Here is a 10104-nt window from a genome sequence, read left to right as displayed (position 1 = left end):
CGCACACTGAAGACCACTAGGTGGCACTAAGGGGTCATTTAGTCCCTTTCCTGACACCTGGCAGGTCCTTTGTCTCCTTGCTGTGCCTGGGCCGGGGTCCTGGGCTCCTTGGGAGCTGGGCTGCCCAGTAGGTGTAGGGAAGGGAGGTTCCTTGTTGAGAAGCTTGCACTGTGTGTGGAGGACCTCATGCTTTGTGTCCAGGAGCCCTCTTGTTCATTTTTCACGATAACTCTGAGAGGACAGTAAGACCTTATCCCTACCTTATAGAGGGAGAACTAATTTCTTGAGAGGTTAGATGACTTAAGCTGCAATCTGGGTCTAGAACGTCCCAGCTTACAGGGTCCTGGGGTTTTTGCAAAGTCAGCAGAGGGCCCCCGAGGCTCCAAGTGGCTCTGCCACTGCCCATGTGACCTTGAGCAAGCTGCCTAAATCCTCAGCCCTTGTTTCATCAGTGAAGTGAGTCTAAGAGCGATCAATGGGGTTGGGACAAGTAAGGAGTTGGGGTGGAGGCAGGCGTGGGTGAGCCCTCCTGGTTAGCTCCTCTGGTCTTGGTTACACTTAAAGCTGCCACCCTGCACCGTGCCCCTCTTCCCCTCCCTGCGTCTAGAGTGGCCCCACAAAGAAAATTTACAGGATCCAGAATAAATGAAAAGTCCCCTTTCAGTCTTCCCTCCTAGAGGACCCAGGCTGTGCCCACCCACTACAAGGAAGGGGAGAATGAAGGCCCTCCTCTCTTCCCCCAGCAAACATGAGGTCCCAGCCCTAGTCTATGAGTGCATTTGTCAGAACTGGTCCTCTTCTTTCCTTTGTCCCTCTTCTTTTTATTTTATTTTTTTTAAAGTAGGCTCCATGCCCAACATGAGCTTGAACTCACAACCCTGAGATCAAGAGTCACATGCTTTACCAACTGAACCAGCCAAGCACCCCCTCCATCCCTCCTCTTAACACAGCTTTGACAACTCTTTGAGTGGGATTTTTTTTTTAAGATTTTGTTTATGTGAAAGGGAGAGAGAGAAAGAGAGAACATGGGGGAGGGGGTGGGGTGAACAGAAGGAGAAGGGGGCAGACTCTCCACCAAGCAGGAAGCCTGATGGCAGGGCTCGATCCCAGGACTCTGGATCCCAGGACCCTAGGATCATGACCTGAGCTGAATGCAGACGCTTAACCTTAACCGGCTGAGCCACCCAGGCACCCCTGAGTGGGATCTTTAGACTGAGATTATCAGGGAGGAGACAGGCTCACAGAAGGCAGGCAGCTCGGTCACAGCTGTGAATGGCAGAGCTAGGATGGGCATAAGACCTCACCTTGGTATTCAGAGCCTTTGAAAAAAGAGCTAGCACGGGTGCTTCTGAGCCCCTAGCTTTGTCCCAGTAACCTCACATTCCAGACTCCATTTCTTTAAGATTCCAAGAGCATCACCTGCTGAGACAGAAACGGCTGGGAGGGACCAAGATGGAAGAGGAAGGGCTTGACTGGTGACCCGGAATGGGGAAGAGAACTCCAGGTGCCAGAGGAGCCCTGCAGGGAGGGGGCTGACTGCTAGCCCACCTCCCACTCCTCTTACTTCCTTGCCTCTGGCTTGGCTCCCTCCTTGCCAGGAATGCCCCCTCACTTCCTCCCCTGCCGGTGTTGGGTTCAGTAAGCAGAGCCCCAGCTCACCTGTTAAGGTGTGGAATGAGGAGGGCGTCCAGTTACATTCTGGGGCTGGGAGGGCACGCAGGAGCCACCTGGGGGCAGGAGCCAAAGGTCTGGGAACTGACAGTTGGAGCAGGTATCAGGGGAACCTCAAAATTCTTGCCACAGGGACCCTATCTTCTGGACTCAATGCCTTCCTGAAGTCCTCCGAGCTCTGGGACTATTATGGAAAGACCACAGCATCTGGCATCTGGTAGCTAGTGTGCCTCAGTCCCCTGAGCTGGGTCTCCGTTTCCTTATCGTCAGAATGGGGTTAGGGTGAGAATAAGCCCTGTCTGACTGATGCCCTGAAGCTTGGGATTGTGCTCGGTAAACTAGAAGGGCTCTGCACACCCCTGAGGAAGTTCTCTTTCTTTTTTTCCCTCTCCACCCAGGGTGGCCTCCTCCCCCGCCCCTCACCCTGGGCCCTGGCACAGCACTCCATGCCTATTTAAGGCAAATCTCCTGATCTCCTTTTAAATAACTTTCGCTTCTTGTTGTGGAGAAGACAAGCAAGGCCTGAGCTTAGGGAAAGGGGAGGGGAGACCCAGACAGCCCATCAGAGAGTGGGGGGAAGGGGATATGGGGGTGAAGCAGGTACAGGAAGGTTCTTGCCCTACTCTCACCCCCACTCCCAGCCTCTCTTTTGGTCCCCTAGTAAGGGGCCTTCAATTGGCTCAAACCCCTTTAGAGGGGCTGGGGCACTCCCAGAATGCTTCGTGGCACTGGGGGGTGGGGGAGATGAGGAATAGTGCCAGTCCCAGGGCCTGTGACGGGAGCATGCTCGGGTGAAGAAGTAGCACAAGCAGGGTGACCAGTAAGGGAAGTGGGAGGGTCTAGGGTAGGACTGACATCTGATCTCCACAGCTTGCCCACTGTGAAGGATGAAACACAACTGTTCTTTGGCTCTAGAATCTGTGGCTCAGAGAGGCCAAGAGACCTTCCCAGGGCCACACAGCTAGTGAGTGGAAGGGTCTGAAATACAAGCCTGACCTGGCTCAAATTTAATGCTTTCCCCCCACTTCATGCCAGGTGTCCTTGTGCCTGGGGCTGTATGTGACACCTGACAGTGACTCTTATCAGGAGCAAGGCATCATAGAAAGCCCCCTGCACACACCCTCCTTCTGTCTGCATAGCTCCCAGGTCAGGAGCCCTGATTCCTCCTTTCCTTCTGCCTCCTTTCCTCCAGGCCCACCACTCCTCTCCTTCCCCTTCTCCTGGGTTCCTGGCCCAGGCCCTCCTCTGGCCTGGCCCGCAAAAGCTCACCTTAACTTGGTTCATACACTGAGAAAATTATAGGCAGAAGGTGGCATGTCCCACCCCCCTCCAGAGGAGCCAGGGTGGGCACCTTTCCCACTGCAAACCCCCTACAGGGCCCTTTCCATAGCTCAGTTCTTCCCCTTGAGATCTCAGGCCACTCTGTCCTGCTTTCTTCTCTCCCGTCTTTCCAGGTAGCCGGCACCCTGATCTCCCATCTTGGCAGGGCTAATGTCCCTATGGTCCTCACATGACTGAGATGCCCTCTTCAGGGTTCAAAAGGAGAGGGTTAGGGATCCTTTACAGATCATGTTACCTCCTTGGGACCAGGCACTCACTCCTTAGGCATGTGAGCCCCAGCAGGACCAGTCCTAACCCGTGTCAGTGTCCGACTGGACTGGGGTCTGGGGGGCCAGAACAAGGAAGAAGCTCTAGTACCTCTAGGTACTTAGAGCAGAAAGTGGTCTTAGTTGTCGGCTGGTCCAATGGCTCACGTCACAGATGAGCCAACTGTTGCCCAGGGAATGAGAGGGAAGGCTCTGGGGTCCCACAGTGAGACAGAAGCTGAGTTGGATCATACTGGGACACCTGATCACCCCAGATAAAGACTTGATCCCTGGGGGCGGGGGGTCTATTATAGGAGGAAACTTGACCCCATATTTAATAGGAATGTTCTTGAACTTCTAGGGATTTTTTAGTGAGGCTCTATAATTTTTTTTTTAAGATTTTATTTATTTATTCATGAGAGACACAGAGAGAGAGAGAGGCAGAGGGAGAAGCAGGCTCCACGCAGGGAGCCCGATGCAGAACTCGATCCTGGATCCCCAGGATCACGCCCTGGGCTGAAGGTGGCGCTAAACCGCTGAGCCACCCAGGCTGCCCCTATATTTATGTTTTTAAAGATTTTATTTATTTATTCATGAGAGATACAGAGAAAGAGGCAGAGACACGGGCAGAGGGAGAAGCAGGCTCCCGGCAGAGAGGCTGATGCAGGATTCAACCCCAGGACCCCGGGATCACGACCTGAGCCGAAGGCAGATGTTCAACCACTGAGCCACCCAGGTGCCCCCCAAAAAAGTTTTAAATAAACTCCACACCCGATGTGGTGCTCAAACTCGTGACCCTAAGATCCAGAGTGGCATGCTCTACTGTCTGAGCCAGCTGGGCACCCCAGTGTGGCTCTACTGTTAACCTCTTGTGTGCCCTTAGGTAAACTCCTTTCCCTCCTTGGGCCTCTGTTTCCTTGAGTAAAACAGGTGGGTTGGGTAGATCCCTTCCCACTCGGACCTCCTGCACCTTCCATCAGCCCAGCCCCATCACCAGGCGTCTTCTTCCTGGCTCTTGCACTGGTCTAGATCTCCTTCATCACCTACTGAGATTGTTCCAACAATCTCTGCATGTCTCTGGCCTCTATTCTTTTCCTCCACCCCACACATTGCCCAGGTAACATCCTGAGGAACCTCCTGTGGTCCCCCTTGGCCTCCCTTAGAATGATCCACCTTGGGACACCTGGCTGGCTCAGCGGTTGAGCATCTGCCTTCGGCTCAGTGCATGATCCAGGGATCTGGGATTGAGTCCTGCATTGGGCTCCCTGTGGGGAGCCTGCTTCTCCCTCTGCCTGTGTCCCTGCCTCTCTCTGTGTGTGTCTCATGAATAAATAAATATTTTATTTAAAAAATCATACACCTCATCACCTGGCATTCAGCACATCTTGCCTGGAGTCTTGAATCCTGGACTCAGTTTCCTCATTTGCCAAGTGGCATAATAACCTCCCACTGGTAGGGCTGTGGTATGGACACACTGGAACATGTGCTGGATAGCCTGACGAACACTGGTGTCTCTGGGCTGGAAAGGCTGCCCATCCCACCACCACTCTCCTTTAACCAAGCTGGCAAGGTCTTCAAAGCTGGTTCTAGTCCCAGCCCCTCCTAGAGAGGCTGGCCCTCCAGGGTCCCCATCAGAGGTGACCTCGCCCATATGGAGCTCCTACAGGGCTGGATTCTATCTGCCTGCCTCCATCTGCAGCTCCCGCCATCCCGTGGGCAATGTATATATAACTGGACTCGTAGAGAAAAAGCTGGCAGGATGCTCGCTGAGGCCATGACTGGGTCTGTGGGCTCCTGCCCACACCCTATCTCTTTCCCCAGGGCTGTGTTTTTGACCCTCAGAGACCTCGTCACTGCCAACTCCAAAAAAGCTCCTCACTGGGCCATAGGGGAGGCTTTCAGATGGAGGTTTAAGACCCTGTCTTGCCCTCTTCTGGTGGCTGACCAAGTGGATTCTCAGAAAACTTCCCAAAGCCCCAGGAAGGAGTAGCTGGCAGCAAATATAAGTTATTAGAAGAGATATCTAAAGGAAAAGAAGCCAGAACCAATATGCTTGGAGACTTCCTATTTTGGGGTCTAAACACTTTCAGCCCCTTGCTAATTGTAGGGCCTTGGGGAGATTACCTAATGTCTCTGAGCCTCAGCTTCCTCATCAGTAAAATGAGGACAATAATACTATCTCATCCCACGACAAAAGAATTAAGCAATGTATACAGAGTGCTTAGCTCATGGCCTGGTACCTCATAAACGCTCAAAAAAATAGTAACTATAATCCTATTGAAGACAGATGGGAGCACCTGGATGGCTCAGTCGGTTAAGCATCTGTCTTCAGCTCAGGTCATAATCCCAGGGTCCCAAGATCAAGCTCTGAATTGGGCTCCCTGCTCAGCAGGGAATTTATTGCTCTCTCTCCATTTGCTCCTCCCGCCAGCTCAGGCCGTGTTCTCTCTCTCAAAAAAAAAAAAAAAAAAAAAAAAAAAAGAGAGAGAGAGAGATGGACCAAGGTCTCCAGCTGAGGCAGGAAGGGCTGGGAAGCCAGGAGGCACTGAGGCACAGGTTGCTTAGCCAGCGGTAGGCAGGTGGTTAGTAGATAGAATAAAAACACAAAGTCCCAAGCCTCGTGCTAAGCAGTCTACATACATTATTTCAGTTAAACCTGAGGCTCTCCCTTCGTCAAAAGCAGGGGTTCAGGACAGAAGCTCCCTAAGGCCTTGCCAGTTCAGGGAGCACCTGTCTTTGGTTTACAGAGGTTTTCTTTTTTTTTTTTTTAATTTTTTTTAAATTTATTTATGATAGTCACACAGAGACAGAGAGAGGCAGAGACACAGGCAGAGGGAGAAGCAGGCTCCATGCACTGGGAGCCCGATGTGGGATTCGATCCCGGGTCTCCAGGATCGCGCCCTGGGCCAAAGGCAGGTGCTAAACCGCTGCACCACCCAGGGATCCCTACAGAGGTTTTTAAAGTAACTTTTTACTTTATAAAGCCTACTCTGTGAGTGTTCTGATAGTTGTCACTGGTCACACAACCAGATCTGGGACTCAAACCAGGCACACAGCTTTGAGACCCGAAGCCCCACCAAGGGGCTAGGGGGGACCATGGCCCTTGAAGGCAGCGACGTCATGGAAGCTTGGCTCTGGCTCCTGCCCAGCGTCCGGTTCTGTCGGGCTGTGCCGGGGCCCAGAGGCCTGGGTCTGGAACTCATCAGCCCCACCTGTCAGCCCTCCCCTGGCCAGCACCCGGGGGCCTTCAGTTATCACTAAGGAGAGTGTGGCCTCCGACCAGGGGTTCTGCATCCCTTCCCTGTTGGGGACCTAGGGCAGGGAGCTGTGCTCCCATCAGCCAAGCACCCCCAGTTTAACGGAGCTCTGTTATATGAACAGGTACCATGAAATATAGAGACCTCAGTCATTCAATAAATATTTATTGAACACCTATAGTGTGCCTAGTCCTGAGCTGGTTCCAGGGAATCTGACAGAAATTCCTGCCTACATTCTAGTAAAAGAAGTTGTAAAGGAAAGCAGAAGTGTGATGGGAAATAAAAAAAAAGAGAGCAATTCACTTTACACAGAGTAGTCAGAGAAGGCCTCTGAGCTGAGAGAGGGAAGTACAGCTAGAAAGAGCATTCCAGACAGAGGAGAGGGCCTGCACAAAGGCCCTGAGATAGGAAAATCTGGGGTGTCTGGAGAGCCACAGACCACTGCGAGGCGGCCCCAGCAAGCTCTCCAAAGTAAGTGCCCACTGGACAAATGAACAAACCATCACGAGGATCTCTGGGTCCAGCTGAGGTGGGGTAACCAGGACTGGATTTACATCCCCACCTAAGATGATTAAAATACCCAACAAAATATATGAAAGAATGGTTCTCAAGACACTGGATACCAAGACCATGAACCAAAAAGGAATGAGCTGCGGAAAGAGACGACTCTGGAGTTCTGCAAAGGGTAACCTCTTCACTCATTCAGCTTGGTACCTGCATGTGAAAAAACTACTAGAAGCACTGTTAGAATCAACTGATATGATTAGAGTAATCCCTGGAACTCACACATATGGAGTGCTCGCTCCCACAGACCAAACTGGAAACCTCACAATTAGGGGGGTATTGAGTAGAGCACTCACAAGACTTTTTGACTCCGAAGTGGGTGAAAACGGGAACACTCCTCTGGCTCCATCTAACAAAAGCAAGACCTGAAAAAAGACCATACTGTTGTGAAGTGCTTTTGCATCCCCAGAACAAAATTCAAGAATATTGATGAGAATACAAAAAATCGAGCACCCAAGAAAATAAGATTCACCACGTCTGGCAACTGATAAAAATTAGCACGTACACAAAGAACCTGGAAAGTATGACCCAGAATGCAAAGAAAAAAAAAAAAAACAAACGATCAATTAAAAAACCCCTACCCAGAAATTACCCAGATGATAGCATTAGGAGACACAGACATTAAAACAGTTATAACTATGTTCCATATGCGTAAGAAGATAAAGCAAAGACTGACCATGTTAAGTAGAGAAATATAACTTTTTAATAGACCCAAATTGAAATTCTAAAAATGTAAACTATAATGTCTGAGATAAAAAATACACTAGATGGATGAATGGAACCTTAGATGTCACAGACTAGTAAACTTGAATACAGAGACAGAAACTATCCCAAATAAAATACACAAAGGAAAAAGATATCAAAATAATAACAATGTGGCCTTGGCAACCTGTGACATGCCTTCCAGTGCCAAGTATATATGTGTAATTAGAGTCTCCCAAAGAGGGAGGAGGATAAGAAAAAAGAAATACTTGAAGGAAAAGAAAAAAAATAACTGAAAAACTTCTAAGTTTGATGAAAACTTTGATGAAGATTTGATAAATCCAGGATGCCTGGGTGGCTCAGTGGTTGAGCGTCTGCCTTTGGCTCAGGGTGTGATCCTGAGGTCCTGGGATCGAGTCCCGCATTGGGCTTCCCGCAGGGAGCCTGCTTCTCCCTCTGCCTGTGTCTCTGCCTCTCTCTGTGTCTCTCATGAATAAATAAAATCTTTTAAAATTTTTTGATAAATCCATAGATCTAAGACACTTAATGAACACCAAGCACAATCCACATAAAGAAACTATACCAGGCTCTCTGCTCCTCCCAACTCAACAGACAGCTACATCTTGTGTAATGCCAGCTGGGTCCCTAAGACACAATGGTAGAAGTTGGAGTAAATGGATTTGGCCATATTGGATATCTGGATCTGGTTACCAGGCCTTTTTTTTTTTTTTTTAAGATTTTATTTTTAAGTAATCTCTATACTCATGTGGAACTCAAATTTACAACCCCAAGATCAAGAGTTGCATACTGTACTAGCTAAGCCAGCCAGGTGCCCCAAGGGGGATACTGTTGCCATCAATGACACCTTCATTGATCTCAAAACCACATGGTCTACATATTCTAGTAAGAGTCCACATGTGGCAAGTTCAATGGCACGGTCAAGGCTAAGAATGGGCAGCTTGTCAACAATGGAAAGCTCATTTCCATCTTTGAGGGGTAAGACCCCACCAATGTCAAGTGGGGTGATCCTGGTGCTGGATATGTTGTAGAGTCTACTAGTGTCTTTACCTTGGAGAAGGCTAGGGCTCATTTGAAGGTAGAGTCAAAAAGGTCACCACCTCTGCCCCTTCTGTTGATGCCTCCATGTATGTGATGGACATGAACCATAGGAAGTATGACAACTCCCTCAGGACCCTCAAATGCTTCCTGCACCACCAACTGCTTGCCCCCCCCCCCCCCCAGCTAATGTCATCCGTGACCACCTTAGCATCATGGAGGGACTTATGACCACAGTCCATGCCATCACTGCCACCCAGAAGACTGGATGGCCTCTCTGGTAAGCTGTGGCATGACGGCCATGGGCTGCCCAGAACATCATCCCTGCTTCCAATGGCACTGCCAAGGCTGAGGGCAAAGTAATTTCTGAACTATATGGGAAGCTCACCAACATGGTCTTCCATGTTTCTTCTTTTTTTTTTTTTTTTAACAACAGATAATCAATTTATTAAAAAGGTTGATTTAAGCCATCTGCAATGGTGACTTCAACCTCAACTCCAGGCTCAATTCTGATGGAGGTAATCTGCTTAACAATCTCGGAAGGATTGTGCAGATCAATGAGTCGCTTGTGGATCCTCATCTGAAAACGATCCCAAGTCTTAGAACCTTCACCACAAGGAGTCTTTTTCATAGTGATTCTCAGAGTCTTGGCAGGCATCCTCACTGGTCCTTTCACTTTGAGATTCTTTTCCTTCGAACCTCTGATCAAGTCAGCACACACCTTTTCCAAAGATTTTACGTTGTGGTTGGTTAGAGTAATTCTAATTCGGTGACTCACCACCTCTGGTTCCACGGGGGTCTTCCCAGTGTCTTTAAGTGCCATGGTTGTGGTGCAGCTTCCTGACCGACTTGTTCCTGGTGACCAGCGGGGAGTCAGGAGCAGGAGCAGGGCGTCCTGGGCTCCCCTCTCGCTGTGACTGCGTCTTCCTCAAAGAGCGGTCTTCCATGTTTCTATTCTCAATGTGTCAGCAGGATCTGACCTGCTGCCTGGAGAAAGCTGTCATATTTGATGATATCAAGAAGGTGGTGAAACAGACACCAGAGGGCCCCCTCAAGGGCATCCAGGGCTGCACTGAGGGCCAGGTTTGTCCTGCATTTTTAATAGAGATATTCGCTCTTCCACCTTTGATGCTGGGGCTTGTGTTGCCCTCAATGACCACTTTGTCAAAGTCACTTCCTAGTATGACAATGAATTTGATTACAGTAATAGGGTGGTAGACCTTATGGCCCACATGGCCTCCAAGAAGTAAGAGTTTCCTAGGCCAACA

At 49.8% G+C, this 10104-nt stretch overlaps 1 protein-coding gene across 1 annotated transcript; it reads right to left on the bottom strand.

The window, feature by feature from the left end:
• Positions 1-9241: 9241 nt before the first annotated feature.
• LOC112917352 (small ribosomal subunit protein uS10-like) lies at positions 9242-9766 on the bottom strand. Its single transcript, XM_072738820.1, has one exon. The coding sequence runs from the start codon at positions 9657-9659 to the stop codon at positions 9285-9287; it is 375 nt and encodes a 124-aa protein (XP_072594921.1). The 5' UTR covers positions 9660-9766; the 3' UTR covers positions 9242-9284.
• Positions 9767-10104: the final 338 nt, after the last annotated feature.

The sequence above is a fragment of the Vulpes vulpes genome, chromosome 15, assembly GCF_048418805.1.
Source record: "Vulpes vulpes isolate BD-2025 chromosome 15, VulVul3, whole genome shotgun sequence".
Taxonomy (NCBI): domain Eukaryota; kingdom Metazoa; phylum Chordata; class Mammalia; order Carnivora; family Canidae; genus Vulpes; species Vulpes vulpes.
Note: the sequence above shows the minus strand (reverse complement) of the source record. Positions and strands in the feature narration are given on the sequence as shown.

Bases quoted from the DNA above. Each gene is read 5' to 3' on its own strand.
- LOC112917352 (XM_072738820.1), bottom strand. From the start codon at position 9,659: ATGGCACTTAAAGACACTGGGAAGACCCCCGTGGAACCAGAGGTGGTG.